The sequence below is a fragment of the Haliotis cracherodii genome, unplaced genomic scaffold, assembly GCF_022045235.1.
Source record: "Haliotis cracherodii isolate W230 unplaced genomic scaffold, xgHalCrac1.p SCAF_12, whole genome shotgun sequence".
Classification (NCBI taxonomy): domain Eukaryota; kingdom Metazoa; phylum Mollusca; class Gastropoda; order Lepetellida; family Haliotidae; genus Haliotis; species Haliotis cracherodii.
The window spans coordinates 10,323,183-10,345,619 of NW_027266267.1; the positions used below are offsets into that span (position 1 = coordinate 10,323,183).

At 38.5% G+C, this 22,437-nt stretch overlaps 1 protein-coding gene across 1 annotated transcript; it reads right to left on the reverse strand.

The window, feature by feature from the left end:
• Positions 1–7,519: 7,519 nt before the first annotated feature.
• LOC139456988 (uncharacterized) lies at positions 7,520–15,851 on the reverse strand. The gene is made up of 6 exons (XM_071238447.1): positions 15,776–15,851; positions 15,232–15,522; positions 14,021–14,326; positions 11,834–12,057; positions 8,374–8,539; positions 7,520–7,632 (listed from the first exon to the last, which is right to left on the reverse strand). The coding sequence occupies exons 1-6, from the start codon at positions 15,849–15,851 to the stop codon at positions 7,520–7,522; spliced, it is 1,176 nt and encodes a 391-aa protein (XP_071094548.1).
• Positions 15,852–22,437: the final 6,586 nt, after the last annotated feature.

A 22,437-nucleotide genomic window follows, 5' to 3' on the forward strand; every position in this document is an offset into this window, starting at 1 on the left:
TGTGGTAAATAGTTTGTTGCACATATTGTGGGCTGCAACTTGAACTGATACTGGTTCCGATTGGTCAAATACAGTAACAGTTAAGACTGAGCTGAAGAATATGAGCTGAATCTGGAGTTTCTGAAACAGTAGAATTACAGCTGATTTCCACTGACTGAAACACTTCGCCAAAACTTACCCCACTGACATCCCAGTACATGCTATGCGAAATAATGAAGTACTTATTGCAGAGCTATTATACAAGTAAAGTCTAGGCAACTGTTGGTAAATGGGATGTATATATTTGACAATCTGATGCTCTGTGGTTTCCGTATATTTACACACAGACCATATACCATACACCATATATATCGGCTTATGGTCTCTGGTTAACAGTATTGTGGTACCAAGTTTGCTTAAAGTTCAGCACTGACAGAAGAAGTGGTTTCAACACTTGTGCCGAGAGGAAAGATATGCTTTAAGTCTTTTGGAAAAAAACTATGTTTAAAGGAACATAACATAGTTTCTGTTTTCTGCCAAAAAAATGTTATGCCATGATAAAAGCTTATCGTACTCTGGACCAAGGACATGTTATGATATGTCCGTTTTAACAGTTAATTTAGTGTTGTCCATATCAAACTTCAGAATGATTCGGAGTATTACAATTAATTATCATGAGTTCGGATTATTATAAGTAGGTTAATTATAGGGACATGTAATACGCCTGAATAAAAACACTCAATTAATTATGGAACAACTAATTATAGAAGAAGAAAACAATGCGAAAATTAAAAATATTGTTGGAGACAATGCGTAATGAGTAATGATGGAACAGAACGGAGAAACTTATTTTTCCACAGAAAGATATTGCATTGGCCAAAGGAAACGGTGTGCAGTCAGTTAGATACTGTCCATAAATGTGGACTCTGTTTAATCATCTTATCAGTTATTAATGACAAAAATAGGCTGTAGTTAAGTTGAAGCAACGTTGTTCACATAAAAGAGAGCCAGGACACTTGAAACAGCTACTGATTGCGGAGAAAGCATTGCTTTTTAAGGGTCATAAGTGGAGATTTTAAAACATGCTATTTCAACACATGCACTCAACTCAAGAAATGTCGAAACATTTGTATGAATATATCTCACCTTGACAGCCGTCTGATCCGCTCTGTTAATACGCCTTTGCACCACGTTCTGTTTCTCTGTGTATACATCACGATGTACAATATTCACAGTTTAACATGTTATGCTCTGAATGTTATTGAAAATCCTCCTGACTCATTGTATTGGTATTGAAATCTAATCTATGTACCTAACACTGAACATGTAGTGTATCGAAGCACAGATGAAGGAACAAGGTAAATGGTAACTCATTGCATAGGCCTCTGTCACACGTTTAAGCAACACAATGATTCCGAAACATACCAACAATGGGGACTGATAACTATACCTAGCGGTACACTGCTTGCGTATGCATTCAGTATTATATCTAACTGACTTTCCTTGTAATGATCCGAAAAAACAATAAAATAAAGATAGTCATTGAGTCACCCTAAAAGGCTGGAACACTCAAATAACGCGTGATCGAAATCCGTCACAATTCACCAACCTTTTTCCCTCAGTCAGCTTTACCCCATCATGATCAAAGAATATATGTACACACATCTCGCATACAAGCTCTTAAAGATGTACAAGTCTGAATATTTGTAACCTTATCTTGCCCGAATGAATTGAAACTCTCCACGCAATTTTCATTGGGTATATTATAACGGGGACGTATTCACAACGTACGCGCTAGACTTGATTTCATCTTCATTATATGTTAATAAATAGTCCACAGGAAGAGTACCTTGAAATGTTTTGTTTTTTTAATTTGCTGTTTTCGGTACAAACAACGCGTTTATATCCGAGGTGTACAGCATAAATAAGACATCATCCAAGGGTTTTATGGTAGGATTTGGTCGGAGATAACCACAGCAACTACATAGTTCATCAGATAGCTATCAAGAGTTGTTTGTCGGTCAAGTTCTTCTCTTAATTGAACACTGTACGGGTTAATCAAACATCGTATAAGAACAATGAGACTTGCTGTTATCTGTACACTGACTAATTTGTTTCCAGCGTAATCCTTTAATTTATACGCCACATTCAATCTTCCAGAAACAACGCTACCTATATTTCACAAGGCCATAGTAGCTTTGATTTATCGGACAGGAGTCCCTACTTTTAATTTCGAGAAACGTTCATAAAATAAAATATTTCTGATGCAATTTCTGTTAACAAATCTCCCGGAATTACTTTCTCAGGTTTTCTTCATATCGTTCTATGATAACTGGAATTGTAACCTTTCACTAAATCTTGAACTTCATTTAAGTATTTGCGCTATCTCCGTTTTGTAAAGTAGCGCCACACACGTTTTTTAAGCCTTATTTGAAATCGCTCCACCACTGCCCAGTTCCCTCTATATTTTGACTTTTGTCATAATGTACACCCAATTCCTTTTATGGAATGTTTTAACGCTTTGTTATCAATTTTCGTCCCCTATCGCTGTGCATAGTTTTAGGAGTGCGACTCGTAGCACGTTTGAAAATACGTTTAAAGCCTTCTGAACGTGTATAAGAATGTTTAACTTTAAAGGTTCTACTCACGCCTTTTTGCTAAATACGTCTTTAACGCATAATGCATATTTATGTCCGTCATTCTCGCTCGCCAGAGAGATCAACGCGGTAAAATACGTTCGCCATAACTGATCTACATGTACCGAGCGAATGCTAGACTCTGGGTCCATTGCCTATTACCAATTAGTGTTAATATACATCCTGGCTTCCAGTTGTCCATCGCCTTCAACTATCAGTGTTTATTTACTGTTAATTGTTGGCTTACATTTGTCCATTGCTTATTACCTATCAGCGTTACGTTTCCACCTTTCGATGTCCTTACAGGTATATAAATATGTTCTCTGCCTGATTGCAATTATTCACCTGACGAAGCAGTTAGTATGTACACTGAAAGGGTATAACTTCTCTCTCTGATGGAGTATAGGTCGTCTCTCATATAGGGTATAAGTCGTCTCTCAGAGAGAGTATGTCGTCTCTCAGAGACAATATAAGTTGACTTCAGAAAGGGTAGAAATGTCTCAAATTGGGTATTTTTTTTACTCTCAGAAATAATATAGTTCTTCTCTCAGAAACAACATAAATTATCTTTCAGATAGGTATAAATCGTTTCTTTGGCAGGGTATTAGTCGTTTCTTATATTCGGTCAATCTGGTCTCTAAGATAGCGCTAACATGTCAGTCATGTCACAGGATATACGTCGTTTCTTTGATATGGTAGAAGTAATCTCCCAAAAAGTGTATAAATTGTCCCTCAGATAGAATATATATCGTACTCTAATAGGGTAAAATCAATGTCACAGGTATGGTATTAGACATCTCTCAGATAGGATATACATCATCTCTCAGATATATAAGGCGTGGTATAAGTTATTTCTTAAATAGGGTATAGGTTGCTAAATGTGAATGTAAGTAGTCTCTCAGAGACGATATACGTCGTCTATCAGATAAGATATATAAGGTATAAGTCGTGTCTTTTTCATCTGCAAGTCCTGGAATTCAGGAAATCGTATTGGTAAGATTCAATAAGTAATCCTAGTAGTAGACCTGAATCTAGTGAATCACAGGTATCAGTGGCAGAATGTCTTGAGTGTGGCACATGATCCATCATTAAATCCAGGATATACTGTTAGAAACCGATGTTTTCCGACAGGTGTCCCATGGTGGATAGAGCATGTGCCCCGAGAGCGGAAGGTCGGTGGTTCGATCCGCTGGTTTTATCATACCACATGACGTTAAAATGTTGTTCCCGTTGTTATCCTGCCCGACTCTCGGCACTAAGGGGATGAAACAAAGATGGGGTGGGTGTGAGTCAGAAAATATGTATCTGATCATGACTTGGATATGCATGTTACCTGTTGCATAGTGTCTCTATAAAACGGGAAAAAGTCCGGACTAGCACAAGCAGACATGTGCATGAACATTGCCATATAAGTACAATAAACCCCCTAGGACCTCACCTCATACGTCAGTCCATAAACTTTTAGATTCTCCTCGAAGGAAAGGGAGGGTTTGCTTGGAAGCAGGTTATTGTTCAATGAACTTATGAATGTGGCATACTTGTGTATGTGTGGCACTGGCAATCAAGGCAGCCTTACAGTTGTCATGGTTGAAGAAAGAAACTTCTTCACCCACTGCATGACAATGGAAGGCCTCTGTTGCTGTGGCATCAACGAAGGACACAATGATTAGTTTCGGATCCTATAATCATTGGCTGCTTCTGTATCAGCAATTTATGTTGGTTTTGTTCGGAAATGAATGTACATAGTTTTGCTTACCTTTGTATTTGGCAACTATGTAAACGCGACTGAATATATAAGCCTAGTTTCGGAAAACAATGTAATATGCCACAGGGGAAGAATCTCCCTTTGTCTCTTCACAGTAAAGTGTGGTTTTGAAGCTTTGAGTGAACTGTATCTTTGTTTGTTGTTTTATGCCGCAGTAATTAAAATATTGCAGCTATGATGACATCGCACAATACGTTTGATAGACATTTAGAATGTGGATATGTATCTGATGACATTGTAGCGTGGATGATCAACTTTTTTTTTTATAGTTGTAGATGTTTCAATCTTGATTCATACACCGTTACCAAACATGCATAGGGTGATGGCTAGTTTTACAGTAATCACTTAGCACACGAGCAGTTTCAGTCAAAAATGAAACCTAACGTTACGAAGTGCAAGCTGATGTACATGTAGCAGTTTAGTGCATGCCTTTATAGAGTGAACAAACACATGCTACGGGTTGAGGTCTTTATTGCAATGCGATGAGTTAGAACAAGGATGTAAGATATCAGACACCCTGAAACACATAATTACATAATATGATAAACATTATCACCAATGCTAGATACATAGCATGGGCTTATTACAAGTAAGTATTACATATATCAGTCATCCATTAAATCACTAGATAGACTGTATGCTAAACAATTATACTAGAACATATACAGTGATATACATGCGACACAAGACTGACATCCAAGGGAAATAACTCCTTGACTTTCATTTGGCTGTATAATGTATACACAATATAAATCCATATCACTTGCACATTCTGTATACATATCTACAATACTTTCAGACAGACATTAATGATATTATAATATTACATTAAATGTAGTCATAACAATTAGATTGCATACATTTAGTTTACTTAATATAACACTTTAAACATACTGTATTATTTCAATACAACACAAAATAGCGATAATAACCATTTAATTCACCTGATTTAAGATGATACCTTAATGCTTTGCTGGTCTTAGCAGTTCTGTCAGCTCATGTGCTGAGAGAGGATGCAGTGTAATCAAAGCATGCAGTTTAGCAATAGGTGTTAGCTTGGCCAATCAGCATATGAAGCCTCTTACCATGGGGCAATTATTAGGTAAAACAGGTCAGATATACTTTGAACAACGAACAACTAGTTATATATAATACAAATATTTAAACACCTAAAATGAAATTAAAACAAATATATACAAAAACGGCCACATACATACGTCGACAAAAAAGAACAATTCGGACATATTTTGATCAAATCCAACTGTTTTAATGTGGAGACAAGTTTCCAATCTGCAGAGGTCTGCAAGGACACACGTGGAAATTGATCCCACTAGGATAGTGTCCTCACTGAAATATTTCGCAATTTTCATTTCCAAAGTTGCCCAACCTTTTAAAATGCCTTAAGCTACGTCACAGTTAAACACTGATTTTCATTCTAGTAGACATTTCATTTGATAATGGCAGAAATTATTTCAGTAGTTTCTCCAGATTGCAGATTGTTAATTCTTACTGGAACGACGCCATATTTGTTTAAAAACATGAAAGTAGTTCCTTCATTACCTTTGATATTTTCATCTCTATCCGCATATGACCCCAATGGGTGTCGTTTTTATCTGTTTCATTTATCCTGCCGCGAAACCTATTATATGATAAATAGCGGTAAACATTCACACACATGTCATGCACCCAGAAGATCTGTAATTATATTCACATTAACGTCATGATATACTGGTGGCAGTGAGCCTGCTGATTTAACCTCATTCCCAACGAAAACACCTTGAAATATGGCTTAAGCTGGCCGTTTCCAAGCTGCAAACGACATGAAAGAGACTGCTCATTTTTGTGACTGATGAATGTGTGGCCCCGTCACAGTGGCTAGTGTGTGTTTCACTGATGTATGTGTCCTGAAACATATTTGAGTTTGTCCGATGAGCTGTTGTTCTGATATCGAAGGTATACAAGTCTAATGGGTGATCGACAGCCATTGTTAATCTCATTGATGCTAGGCCGTCGATAGATTGATGTCTTCATATGAAAGGTTTTTGTAGGAAAAGGCATTATTTTGATTTTGAGGTATCGAATAGAATTTGATACCTGCTTCTGATAAATCAAATCAAGCATTGTCCAGTGACATAGGAGAATATTTTACACCCTAACTATGTTGCACTGAACACATGTTCATGTCATTGCATAGACAATTGTGAGAATGGCAATATGTTTACGCTCTTGTGACGTTTCGGTGCAGATACAGATATATCATATAGGCGTTACTATCTACACCGAAACGTCACAACAGTTTAATGACTTGTCATCAAAACAATTGCTTGTTTATACCCTAGTTTGGATTGTGGTAACTAAAGGAATAACAAACATGATATTATTTTAAGATGAGTTTTCGGTCATCGTGCCGTGGATAAAGTAGTGCGGTGTCATAGATTTCCCTATTTTATGCTGTCATAAAAAGTGAGTGAGTGAGTGAGTGAGTGAGTTAAAATTTTAAGTCACATCGGCAATATTTCAGCCATATCGTGACTATCAATAGTTAAATATAATGCATATATTGAAACTTATATAAAACACCTGCCAACTAGGGACAGTAAAATAACTAGACTTTCACAGAAATAAATTTAAAACTATTATGTAAGCATAAAATCAATAGCAGTATACATAACATTACATTATAAAAACAGGCTACAGATCGCCTGAAGGTAGACCACCATACTTGTCATAAAAAGACAACAATATCTAGAAAGACGTTTTGTTCAAGAGATCAAAATATTGAAATGGCATCCACCATTTCATTTACCACAAGCCTTTCACATTGACAGATTATGTACCTTGAAATGACTTTTGAAGAGTTTTTCTTATTAATTTGATAGCATTTGTTACTTCTAACCAAGGCAAATAATGTTATGCTGTATTCAAAATATAGCAATACACCATAACGGACAGGTGTATATGGTATATTATTTAACGGTTGAACGTAAAACCTCAATTGTCCCTGAACACATTGTCTTGAATGTTATTACTAATTGTGAATATTGTTTCCAAATAGTGGCAACTATTTTCTTGAAGTTCAATCAAGGTGAAGATGAATTGATATTGATAGATTCCCGTTACTTTGCATGAAACCAGCACTTCACAGGTTGCCAATTTGTTCATAACTGGTCAGGTGTTCATAGATGTTTGAAAGTTGGGCAGCATTTCTATCCAGACCAACATATTCTCCTCTCGTTTCAGGATAATCCCCACCTAGAAAAATAGACAATACAAACTGTTTTACATTGTGACTTGTCTTTCTGAAAATATATCGATTCATTGAAAGTGAAATTCAAAAAAAAGAATACGCAAGCAAAGTATCTGTATCTAGCTACCCCACCAAGGAAATACGTCACAATCACATGGAAAAGCAGGTCAATTGTGCACCTGAATTTATTTGTTTCGTCTTACCCAACTCATGGATAGGCAATGGAATTGTGTATTACTTATTACTTTACAAGTTGTTTCGGAAAAGGGAATGTTAATCCTTATATCATTAAATGAGCACTATCAGACGTAATTTCAGTCACTGAAATACCTTTAGTTAACACATAAGAAGACAATGAGTCGCGCAATTTAATATATGGTCTTAAATAATTTGCACACACGCTTGTCAATAGAAAAACAGACACTTGTGGAAAACCCAATATCTCACCTCTGTTGGCATTATGATTTTTGGCATTGTATTGAAGTACACAACGATCATTTATAATTTACACTTAAACCCTTCTATCCTAATTAGACACAGATTGGATATGGTTGTGACAAATATTCCGAAATGTTTTCAGGCAGTTATTTCGGAATTCATAATACGTAGCACATGTTTTGCTATTCTCCTATTTTAATAAGAAGAAACATTTTTTTCTTGTTTATAACGGCGTGGCACAAGTACACCTTCCCTTCTGGAACAATGTGTATATCAATCCTATTATTATACCCTCAGAGTGTACATACCTCCCAAACGTGTGCTAGGATCTGCTTGGGCTGCACTGTCAAGTTGTCTTTCCATTACATGCGCATGAGATCCTATATAAACAGGATTAATACGCAGTCCAGCTACTTCTTGTTCTAAAGGCACCGCCTTAGCAGTAGCGGATCCCACGTTCCCGGATCTCAGCGCCTACAGGGGAATGGTTCACAAAATGAAACAGGTCAACAGAATGACGTTTAAGAGAAATGTTCGTATACTGAGGCTGCCTCGTGGTCAAGTGGATACAGTGTCTGCCCCGAGACTGGTCTATGGTGGTTTCTATCCCCTAACTGCGTCCTGCCAATCGACACTGCAAAATGGTACTTGTTGTTAACTTGCCTTACAGTTGGCAAATACTTAAGACAGAATGAATGTGAGGAAAACCAACATAACATGACGTAGGTATGCACATTATATTTCACGAGCACTTTCGTGGTTTGTCACATTCAAGTTGAGTTCATACGACATATGCTGTTAAACGTATCCTTAACTTTACATTGAGATTTCCAAAATAGATAAGTAGAGACTGCTGCAGAGCATCAATTGTTTCCCAACACATAAAGTCAAAGGCAGAGGATGGAAGTTTAAGCAATGGGATGAGAGGATTGGTGTAAAGTACAAATTGGTTGTTATTTATTTAGTTATCTTTGGAAATCACAATAAAAGAAACACTGCTTTAAATGGTCAGCACAAGTAATACGAAGGCCAAAAAATCACGTAACTAGGCCTGTAAGTCAGAACTTGGTATATACCCACTATTAGTACCAGTAATATATGAAATGATTCATTACAAGTCCGATATAGATAACACAAGAAATGTCATTCTAAGAACATGCTTTGGGCAGCAAATATCAATCTTTCTGGTCAAAATGTTTGATGCGTTAAATAACAAAACCCTTTTGAAACAGTAAACACCAAAAAATTGTAATGAATCCACTGTAAATCATGTTTTATCCATTTATCCAAAAGCAAGTTAAGAACACACAGGTTGGTCAAGTCATGTATTAATATTGAGAATTATCTTACATATTGTAAAAACAAAGCTCATAGGTCACATTTCTCAAAAGTTTGTTTAACTTATCACAAACTAAAAAAATCAACTGATAGATAAACAAAACACTAACCCAATTGGAACAACGTCTCTATAAAACATGTGATGTCTTAGAAGATGAGCAACATTGTGCAATGTCTTGTATAAAACACAACCAAGAAAGAGAATCATAAATAATCCTCAATCACGATACAAAATTTGGCACACTCTGCTAAAATGAACATTTCTTAATAATTTTTACCAACAGTTATACAGAAACAATTTCCAAGATCGGTTATCATATCTACAATTATTAACAAATTCCTTGTATGTTCAACTTTTCAATAGCTTTGCTCAATTCCTATAGTGTTTCCATACCGTTATACTTGTTTAAAAATAAAATCGTTTTAAAGTACATCCTTTTTACTTGGAATGCACCTGTGTGTTTTACACTTATTGTGCATATATTTTAAAGTTTGTGATAGTGTAATACTGACACTGTTTCTTCATGGAATGTTACGCAATATAAATCTCATCTAAAACATCATGTAGTATGATATTTTGTTCCAGTTGTGTACGGGGGCACGGTTAGCCCATTCGCCTTAGGCGCTGTATTCACCATGCAGAGTTGTGTCCCTTTGACAATGGGAAACCTATGACAGTGTGTTCGAATTCCGGTTTGTCCCGATTATGTTGTCAGCATTAATACCCGTGCTCGTGGGTTTCACCAAAGTGGTGAACGTCTAAGACCTGCATCACTTCGGGCTTTCCTCCCACGTCAAGCTGACACGCCGTGATATAAGTGGAATACTATTCAAAGTTGCGTTAAACCCAACTTACTCACTCATTACTCTTGTGTACGGTTCCGTTTGGTTAACTTGGTTTGTGTTGTGATTACGGGTTTATATTTGAAGTCTGTTTAGAATTATGTAACTATGTTCAAACAAAACATCCTGAATGTATCATGCAAACGTTTTATTTTTTTAGGAAAATAAGTGCAACCTACATTCCAACCTGTTGATTTCCTATGTATCCAGAAGTAAAGCACATATAGGGTTGAAACGGTATGTATCACACATTACATACAATGAACTACTTGCAACAATACTGTGCTTAACTGTGCACAGCAGGCACCATACATATGATTATGAAAACAACTGAATTCAAATTTCTCATATAAAACTCGTTGTTTTACATGTATTTAATCGCGTTAAACTATAAGTTGCAGTAGGAGTGTGAAGGGAGAAATATTAAGTCCTCGTGACATGCTTGACCTGAATTTCTCGTTGAAACCTTTCTCACTGGCTGCCTGAATAGCATAAGGTACTGAGAAATAGAGCTATTCGGGTAAGGGAGATAATCACTCACTGTCAGTGAATATGCACTGCAAGGTCAGTGCGTGATAAAGCTCTATACTACGCCTAAAGCTAAAGAAGATAATCGCTCAGTGCGCAATAGTTTGTTCTTACAAAATATAAACTGGTTAACTTTAGCAAAAGGAGATATTTTTTCCCTGAACATTTTACCTATTTTCAAACAAAAATGAACAAATTGAATGGATTATCTTCATTACGAAACATGACTAAATCACAGCATGAGACAGGCGATTGGTTAAAACATGTCCAGATTAAGTTACTTTCATTTCATTTTAAAAACTCATTTTGTGTAGAGAAACCAAAATGGTGCTCTCCTACAGTCAAAATGTAATTAATGCTTTTATGTGTGTCTCCAAGCTATTGCCACTTAAGGCTACAAATACAATACATATTATATAACAACACAATCTTATTCAAAATAAAGTATCATCACGAAACCACGATGGGCTCAACTACTTCTAAACCAAACCGGTGAGTGAGTGGAAGGTTTAGGTTAAACAATTCAGGTGTCGGATGTCAGGAACGAGCTGGACAGTTTGTTTGCATTTGTGAGAATTAGTGCTTTTGCACTACACTAAGTCCTTTTTGCGAAAAGGAAAACAAAGTGTTGTCTTGTGAGACATTCTGCTGAAAGGAATAGCCATCGATAAATTGTTTGCTTCAGTTACAGTATGCTCGAAGATAATACACAAATGCTAAGGTTTGGAAAGGTTTGACAGGTCTGTGTGAGATTCCAAAGTAAAACCAAAAACAGTGGTTTCGAACATATGTCATCCACCTCTATGGCAAGACGTATTGGTCATTCTGCTTTATGTTCTTGGTTTTATTAGCAGGGACATCAAGTTCATCTACATCAGGAAAATATGGTGTACGATGGCCTCTACATGAATCAACTCCATCATCCTTTCTTGTGGCTGCATGGACATCTTCACCACCTCTCAATGTTACTCAATGTTAATGGGTGACAGCGCTTTGTTGGCTTAATTTTACGGTGAAAACATCAACGTCGGAATAAGCCGTATTTGCCGGCCCTCCCACAGATATATAGGGAGGAGCAAAGGGAAGGTTTGATTCGTGTGTTTCAGCTGAATTTACCTGTTTTCTACAGCGGTAGCAGCAGCACACGATAGTGATAATTATGATGACACCAACAGTCAAAGAGGCTCCTGCTGCAACTATTAACAGCTTTGAATCATCGGTGGGCGTTGGGGTGCTTCCTACAGAAACAGCTCCTGTGTCAATAGTGGTTTGTACATTAGTTTCTGTAACAGAATATATTGTGGTATTTTCAATACACATATTTTCAGTTAATAATGTGTATTTTTGTTAAATATATAAGTTGTGGTGAAAACTATATTTGCACAATATATTATGTCAAGGATGAGGTGAATTATTAGATGGGCAATATATCACGTCCTCACAGTTACACAACATTCAGTCTGACAAATTAATCATTTCATGTCAGTGTTAAATGGCAAAGTAAGGTGCCTACTGCTGCTTAGTTGACGATCCCCGTCGTCATGGTGTTGCTGTTGCATCCTCAGTAGTTAGCAATGGCGTGTCTCTGCACGCGGAACTAACCCGAGACTCCCTTTATCGGAGATTCCGATGCCACTATCACAGACCATCGAGAATTGTCATCAGGCGTGACGTCAATGTTCAGTATTCAACATAGTTATACATTGTCCCTAGAATAATGTCAGTAAAGCATGACACGATGAGATGTCCATACATGCAAGCCCTTGTTTATACATACTGAAAAGGCTTATTACCTATGCTATTTAAATAAGAATTGACTTTTCACTAGGTCAGTCACTATGACAGCGCGTAATACATTTACATCAAGTAGGCCTACACGACGTCAAAATGGCCGACACGATAAATGTGACGGGAGAGATTTCCGAAGTTGTTAATTAACCTGTGGCGGTTAAATGTGTTAGTCATCATTAATCAACTGGCCGATCATTGAAAGGTGAGTAAATATGCGTCAAACATACACTAAGGTAAATTAATAGATTGCTGGAGACGGTCAGTCTCAGCCGAAGACACGGATCGAGTCGATACTACGATAGTTTAGATGTGCATTTCTTCGTTTGTTCATTAAGATAGGCCATAGCGAGGATGTTCGTGAGCAATCATGCAGTCATGCTCTCTGACATTTCTCAATGTATATTGAAACGCTGAGACCAAGAATAAAGGTTCTAAATGGTCAGAAAGGACACTTTATGTATGTTTTCGTGCTAGGAAATTCCCAGGGGTTTCCCCAGGAATGTGGATGTAGTCCGTCAGTGTTTACGTCATTTCAAGAACATGGTCTCGTGAAAAAACGTATGAACGTCAAGTTGTTTCGTTCATACACTTATGCACGTCGATTTTGCGGTCATGTGAGCCACCTCTCGTCCAATGGAAAAGACCTGTATCATGTAAATTTCAAATTAAAAAAAATATTTACTGAAAATACTTATTACCTATGCTATTTAAATAGCACAGGGGACGCATGTGATGTGTCAGAACACGTCTGTTGTGATTGCCTTCGTTAACTGACAAAATGTGGTGTCTGAAGGATGATCACTTATAGGCCTATATATGGTCATCTGAATATCCTTGTAAAACAAAGGGCCATCGTTTGATCGATGTTAACCTAAAATGAATTGAAAACTGTTTACACTTCTCAAGCTGACCATATCATTGTTTTGCTCCCATGACAACCCGGAAGACAACACGTACGACGTCTATTTCGATGGCAATTGCAATGTTGTTGTTGTTTTTTGTTTAATGCCGCACTCAGCAATATTCCAGCTATATGACAGCGGTCTGTAAATAATCGAGTCTGGACCAGACAATCCAGTGATTAATATCATGAGCATCGATCCACGCAATTGGGATCGATAACATGTGTCAACCAAGTCAACCAGCCTGACCGTCCGATCCCGTTAGTCGCCTTTTACGACAAGCATAGTCACCTTTTACGGCAAGCATTGGTTGCTGAAGAGCTATTCTACCCCGGAATCTTCACGGGTCCAATTGCAATGTAATGTCACCGCTAGTGCATGCTCTCTGTTGATATTATCACGCACACACACACAAACGCACACACACACACAAACGCACACACACAAACGCACACACACACACACACACATAGATAAACGATACAAGTTACCTGCCTTAATTATATTTGAGTCATATGACGTACAGCTGGATCACGACATAAATGATACTTACTACTCTGCTGTAGCTCGTTTACACCTTCAGGAGTAATATTCCACTGGTGATGTCCACAGACAAACACAAGCTTCACGTCCCTGAAGTCTGTTTGTGTCACATTGATGGGTACAGTTTGGGTCAGGTTTTTGATGGTAGCGTTCCTCACAGTATTACATATCGTATGGGTAACACTCCCGACCTGTAGTGTTAGGTTATTAACTTCAGAACAATGAGAGTCTCGAATGTCCACTGTGAGGGATATTCTGTCACCCAGGTTCAGTGAATCAGCACCCACATCACTGGTTATGTTGACAGAGGGAATCTCTAAAACATAAAGTTTTGAATAATTGTATACATATGCGAATCCCGCAACTTTCATTTGGATCATTATTGTCACATCTATATCAAGTTATGACATCAGTTGCATTTTAATAAAAATAAGTTTAGTGATGTAATAGAACTAAAATTGAATATCCTCCTTTATTTACGAAGACTTTGAATTATTTACCTTAACGAAAAAAGTTTAACGCCGCACTCAGCAATATTCCAGATATATTACGGCGGTCTCTAAATAATCGAGTCTGGACCAAACAATCCAGTGATTAATATCATGAGCATCGATCCACTTAATTGGGATAGGTGACATGCATCAACAAATTCAGCGAGCCTGACCTCCCGATCCCGTTAGTCTCCTTTTACTACAATCATAATCAGCTTTTACGGCAAGCATATCGGACTATGTGTAAAGATGGATAAAGAATAATCAGTCTCTTATAGCTTTTCACAGTACCCTGTGTTGGATACTTTCATAGATGACATGTGATGTGTATTCTCCTACTAGTACATTAAGTACCTTTGCTCACAATATCCACCACTGGTTTGTTTGATCCAAACTCGACTATGTACATGCAGGAGGTATATAGCTAGTATGTTGGTGAGAGTAACGCAAATCAACAACCAATTTGTGGATAATCCGTGTCACGTATTCATCTGCTTGAATGCAGCAATACAGGGAAGGCATCGGTGATATAACACAAAGTTAACTCTTTACATTCCATTCATACAATGGTGGTTCAGGCTATGCTCACCTTTTCTCAAACAAATGGTATCATCACTATTTGATAATGATTCATGAACACATGCATAACTATTTTATCTTTTTTGGGAAATAATTTTTCCTATTAATTCACCAACTATTTCTCTTTATTCTTCATAACATGTCTACCTACTTGCGACAGCAAGATAACAAAACGTTGTTCCATTATCTCCTTTATCAACACATGTCCAGTTCCCTGCATGTTTCGGTTCAACACTGATTATCGTAAGTTCAGTCCGTGTTTGGTTGATGGTGCTTGCACTATATCCCGATACTTTGGTGCAGTCGAACTCCGCCGGACACTGTGGCGCAGGTCCGTATGGGCCGTTGTAAATGGTATTATTGAAGACGACAGGCGTGGAACAGGTAATTTGAGCAGAAGTACCCAAGTAGGCTATGTCAGGACAGTGTATTACAGCTGTATCTAAGAGAAAACAAACAGGGAAATTACATCATCATTTTGTTACCATATCAAACATGTTTCATACTTGGACCTACCGTCGTGCACACCTTATCTATTCAGTGCATTTCCGCAATCACAGTACATTATGCAATGAAGGAACGGTGTTTCTAAAATAATTTGTCTCCAATTTGTAAATCATCTAGCCCAAGCCATAGTACCAAGGAGATAACGGGATGAACATAATAATTTGCATTAGCGTATATCAGACACCTACCACTCCGTGCCAGGCGAAATATGAAGATGGTGAGTACCAAGAGGAGAAAGCCCTTCAGGATGAGTGAATGCTTCATCTGTAAACATAAAGAAAAGAAAACAATATAAACGTTTTCCTGAGGAAATGGCTAAGATTTGTATTTCTGGAAATGTTGGGTGATATCACTTGATACCAGCATTTCCCTAACGGTGGGCTGCTGTGTTTTCTATTGGTATTCGACGTCATTGGCGTCATGTTTCTTGTTGTGATGTCATGTTGTATTTTGATATATGCTATTTGTGAATCAATGATTTCCGTTGTGATGTATTTAACCCGTGGATGCCGTTATTTTTCAGACGTTCAGTTTATATAAGTTCTGAAAATTGAACATTGTGCAAGAAATGCGCTCGTGGGGCACCGGGTCTACTTCTGATCATTAAATTACGCTGGGATGTACATTTTTTACCACCTGATTCAAATTAAGTAAAGTAAAAGTAAATGCAAATAAACTTGGCGGCAAAAGAAAGTACACGTCGAGTTCCAAGATCGATAAAGTATAACAAGAAGAGGTTTTGTTGTCAATTATAATATAATCTAGGGAGGGGTTACACATTATTGATCAACCACTGTTTGAATGAAATTGTGCAATCACAGGTAATGTAAGCTCAAGGTAAACAATGGTGGGGTAAGAAATTTCGTTTTCAAAAGTTGTCTGAAATGTCACCAAAACATTGTCAGACACACTAAAAGTTCATTGTCGACACTGTTGCCTTTAAGAGCGTGTATGACCTCCAGCTGCCTCAATGCATGCTCTGATACGCCGCCTCATTGATGACGTCAGTCTTCTGATGACGTAGACTGGAATCCGTTGCCACTCGTCCCAGAGGGCCTGCTGCAATTCTTGTCAGTTGACGGGAGGCTGATGGCGTGCTCTAATCTGTCTTTGAAGATGGTCCCACAGATGTTCAATAGGATTCATATCGGGTGAGTGGGCAGGCCAGGGCAAAACGTCAACGTTCTGCTTGTTTAGAAAGTTCTGAGTCAGTCTTGCAGTATGGGGCCTGGCATTGTCATGTTGAAACAATGTCCCCTGCTGTTGTTTTTGTAAGAACGGAAGCACAACTGGCTGCAACACCTGGTCTCTGTACTGCACAGCGTTCAGGTTTCCCTGTATAATCACCAAATCAGTTTTTTTTATCTCCACAAATACCGCCCCACACCATGACACCTCCCCCGCCGATGGGGATGGATGGACCTCTCGAATACACGACGGTAGCCAAACGTTCCCCTCTGCGTCGATAAACTCGTTCTTTTCCGTCGAACCTGCCTTGCCCATCGCAGTCTCAGGCGTCGATTTTGAGCAGTCAGTAACATTCCTCGGAAAGGACGATATGCTCGGATTCCAGCAGCACGAAGTCGTCGTAGTACTGTACGTTGGCTAATGGGATGTCCCAATGCTGTTGCTGACGCCGCCGTCGCCGTCGCCGTTACGAATCTGTTTCGCGGGTGAATGAGCCGTATCTGACCGTCTTCCAGTGGTGTTGTTACTCCGGTTCTAGGCCTGTCCTGTGTCCTCCATGTCTGCCTGTACCGTTGAATCAGCTTGGCTACTGTCAATGGTGTACAACTAAACCTTCTGGCAATTTGGTCCTGTGTTGCCCCAATTTCGGCCATACCGATGGCTCTCTCTGCTCCTGACAGTCGTGGCATGTTTTTTTCTGTGCGACCTTCACGTGTGGTTATACCCTGCAGCCGAACGCAATTATAGAGCTAACATGCACGTGCAGTTTATGCCATAGGTGGTGAATATGTAAAGAATAACCCATTTGGTACGAGTGATAAATGAAAATATGTCACGAGTGAAATTAATGTTTCTTCACGTTCACATTGTTTTGTTGGATTGTAGATTTCAGTATAATTATTGTTTCATTCATTATAATAATTACATTAGTGTTTCTTCTCAGGTGTACTACATGTCACTATAATTTATCTACTCATTATCTACTCTACGCACCGCCTCCGTGGTCTAGTGGTAGAGCGTCCACCCGGAGAGCGGAAGGTCCGGGGTTCGATCCCCGGCCGCGTCATACCAAAAGACGTTAAAATATGGTACTTGTTGTTACCCTGTCTGGCGCTCGGCATTAAGGGGCTAAAACAAGGACTGGTCGGCTCAGAGTCAGTATACTGTGTCTGAGTGGGGTACTCATGTTAAACTGCGGCATGGTATCTCAGTGGGCTAGCACTATAAATCGTCATTAGTCCGGACTAGTACAAGCAGACACACAATCACACACAGGTACATGCACGTCGCTATATAAGTGCAATAATCTTGGACGCGACGTTAAACCACCCCATTTCACCACCACCACCACTCATAAGGGCGGTCGGGTAGCCTAGTGGTTAAAGCGTCGCCGTGATATTGCTGGAACATTGCTAAAAACGGCGTAAAATCAAACTCACTCACTATCTACTCATAATCCTCACTCATGATAACATTCTGAAGTTGGCTCAACTCTGGGCGAATAGTATATTATCTGTTAACACGGCTATACCATGACATGTGCGTGGTACAGAGAAGGATCAGATTTTAGCATGGAATAACATTTTTTATCAGAAATGAAAACCTATCTTATGTTACTTTCAATATAATTTTGCTTTAATAATTCTTGTTGAAACCACTATTTCTGTCAAAGCTGTAACACAATAGTGTAAACATACAGAAATCTCCTAACATCACATTTAATTACACTGAAATCTACAGTAGAGGAAAACAATGTGAACATGAAGAAACAGTTTGAGACAATGCGTACAGAGGAAAGCAATTCCTGGAATTCGCCACAAGAAAATCCAACACAAAAACTGCGTTTGAAGACAAACTTGACAGAAAGTATCATTATTCTAGAAGAAATATTTAAGTTGTATTTGGAAGTAAGACTGGCGATAGAACAGAAGAGAGTGAAACATAAACACCTGATTTGTCTTTTTCTGAAGACATATGTTGCATTAGGGAGCTGTGAAAATAGTCAGTTAGATACTGCCCATATATGCATTAAAGACATAAACAGGCTTAGTACAGTTGAAGCGAATGTATCCTTGTTTCAGACAAATGTTTTCACTAATAGGAGAGCCAGAACACTTGAAAAGCTACGGAAGACGGGAAAAACATTGCGTTTAAGGTTTGTCTTATTCGTAGAGAATCTTAAACATGTTATTTCAAAACATGCCGTGTACTCGTCTCAAGGAGAAGACATAATACTCAAGAAATGTCGGAATGTTTATATGAAACATGTCTCACCTTGAAAGCCGCCTGATCCGCTCTGCATATTGTGCTGTGAATATTATTGAAAAGACTCCTGACTCATTGTATTAGTATTTAAGGCTAACCTAGGAGCCTACCACAGTACATGTAGTGTGTGGAAACACAGGTGAAGGAAACAAGGTAAATGATAACCCATTGCATAGGCGTCTGTCCGTCCACGTCACACGTGTAATCGACACAATGAATCCGAAACATATCAACAATGGGAACTGATAACTATGACCTGACGGTAAGCTGCTTGTGTATGCATTCAATCTCATATCTAACTGACTTTCCTTGTTCTGATCTGAAAAGAAAACAATACCAAAGACAGTCATCGAGTCACACTAAAAGGCTGGAAACCTAATATAACACCTGATCCAAATCCAGCACAACTGACCTACCTTTCTGCATACGTCAACTTTATAAAGTCTTGACCAAAGGCATCTCACGAAAAAGAACAATAAATAAAGTATCACTGTTCAACTAGTCAACTAGAACATGTCGTACATTGTTTGCGTTGTTCATCACATGTGTATTTGGTCTGTTGAGGCCGTGTGCATATTAGTGATAGACGGTTAAACGTGAAAGGGGTCCATATGGACGCATAAATACAAATAAGACACGAGTATCGAGCAGTCATCAAAATGTTTACTTTAGAGAAAAGTACTCCCAAATAAATTCATGACCGCATGTCACAAGTGTATGGGGTTAAGTGCAGCAGGTATTGCACTGTTAAAGGGTGGGAAGCTATGGTTGGTTGGTTGGTTTGTTGTTTAACGCCGCACTCAGCAATATTCCAGCTATATGACGGCGGTCCGTAAATAATCGAGTCTGGACCAGACAATCCAGTGATTGACATCATGAGCATCGATCCACACAACTGGGATCGATGAGATGCATCAACCAAGTCAGCGAGCCTGACAACCCGATCCGGTTCGTCGCCTTTTATGACAAGCATAGTCGCCTTTTACGGGAAGCATGGGTTGCTGAAGACCTATTCTACCCCGGATCTTCACGGAAGCTCTGACACCCTCAACTTCCATCAATGAAGATTAAATTAAGGAAATGGTAAAACTTATACTGTCACATAGAGGAATAACCTTGTTGAACTTCTGGAAGACACAGGTCTTAGTCATGAATCCATTGAAAGTATTATTCATGAACACTTACGGATGAATAAGAAGTCTGCTCGATAGGTGCCAAAGTTTCCACATTCTGATCTTAAGGAAAAAAGATCAATGTACCCACGTGCACGTGCACTGTGCATCTCGTTTGTTTAATAGGTACCATCGTATGTGTGTGTGGATGATAATGCTAGTTGAACCCGGAACACTATATTTTGTGTTTTTGTTAAAAACAATTGGGTTAAGTGTTCGACATCACGGTCGACATACGTTTGGGCGAGTGTCCATATGCAGAGTTATGTGCCTTAGTCTACTTGGATCTGCTGATTGTTTGTTCACCCTGATTGCCCCACCCAGTGGTCTGTCGGGACCATTACGCCTCAGATCAGCCACACGTTCTGCTCACATTTCGCTCACTCGGGTGCAAACAGTCATGACATGTCCATGTGTTAGTATGTTGAGCTGTAGAAAACGCCACTTAAGTCACAGGCATTGGAGCGCAAGATTTTCAGGTTGAGATGGAGTGAGTGAGTGAGTTAAAATTTAACGTCGCAATGGCATAATTTCAGCCATGTAGCAACGAGACCAAGTTTAATATGTCAACAACTGAGTCGTTTATGCACAGTGATATTTAAAATCAATTCATGAAACATACTTGGGCATGCATGCTGTGTTTAAAAACAATTTGTGAAACATATTTGAGCATAATATAACACAGTTTAAAAACACGGGCTATAGACCACCAGTAACCAAAGCTAGGCCACATCGCTTGGGATCATGGGGACTTACAGTACCTCTGCTTCCTGCATGATATCCCAGCAGGATTTACGTCATCACTTAGCTACTGGTGGTTGTGCATAATACTAGCCAATATTAAAAAATACTCATCAATGAAATGGCTTAAAAAACACTGGTTGTTGATAGTTGCATCGATTATAATAGGATTACGTGTCACACAGGGGGACAATATTTTTACTCTGCGTTAACCTCCAGTACAGAGCCTTCAATAATGTCCGTTGCTAATAGCATAACTTCAAATTTAAAAACAAGCATATATTCACATACATATCTAAAATTTTTATACAGACCAATTTATCTCTAAAAGCTGACAATAAGATGCTTTTATATGCTTTGATAATGTGAATCATTTGCGATATGCTTGATGGTGAACTTTTCATCACAAGGGATGCACTTAGGGGGTTCGTCCTCATCTGTCTTAAGCAGATATTCGTGTGTAAACCGACTGTGCCCAATATGACATCGTCGTAAAACGACCTCGTCATGTCTTGACTGACAACCCAAGTAGGTATGATGGTTTCAATTCGTGTAGTTTATTGCTTCCTGCCTGGGTGTCCCACCTCTTTTTCATGAGATCCCGGGTATCATATTTGATGGTTGGTTTGAAATCACTGTATGGGATAAGAAGTGGAGATAAAGGTTTGTCAAGGGCTGGTTTAGCTGCTGCATCGGCTTTTGAGTTACCTGTTATGCCTGCGTGACTTGGTAACCAGCAAAAGACGATGTCACATTGGCCAGTAGAAAGATCATTATAGAGTTCTAAAATGTCAAGGGTAATAGGGTGATATGGTGAGATACATTTAAGTGCCTGAAGGCAAGATAACTAATCAGGGAAGATGATGATTTTTTTAGATTGGTTTTGTTGTTGAATATAGGTCAAAGCTGTTTGGATAGCTTTGGCCTCAGCAGTAAAAATTGAACTAAAATCTAGTATTCTTGAGGAGACAGTTCTGGATCCAATGATGGTGGGACTTGCAACTTTGCCACCATCCTTGGTGCCGTCTGTAACAATGGACCTGTCAGAATAATATTGAGTTTGCAATTGGTTGTATGCTTGTTGTTAAACCCAAGGATTTGTTTCGGAATTTTTGAGTTAGATTAGAGTGAGGTCTACATCGGGCTTCACCATCTGCCAGGGAGGAGACGACAGGAGACGGTAAGGTTAAATAATTTAGATCAATTTTAGCTGGGATGTTGTGTGGTTGAATTCTGATTTCGAGTGGTGGAACCAGGTTTGATAGATTTCGAAACAGGTTTTCATACTGAGGGTGGAAAACACAACTGTATGCTTGTAAGTGTCAAAATTGTTAAGTTATTATTTTCAAAGTTCAGAATCATATATCCTTTGTTTGTTATCAAAGTATTAAATATAAATCATATTTCGTTTTTGGCAAGTATTAATTCATATTTCATGTCTTCTCCATTCAAATTTATGTTTACTCATCATAATATGCCAAGGG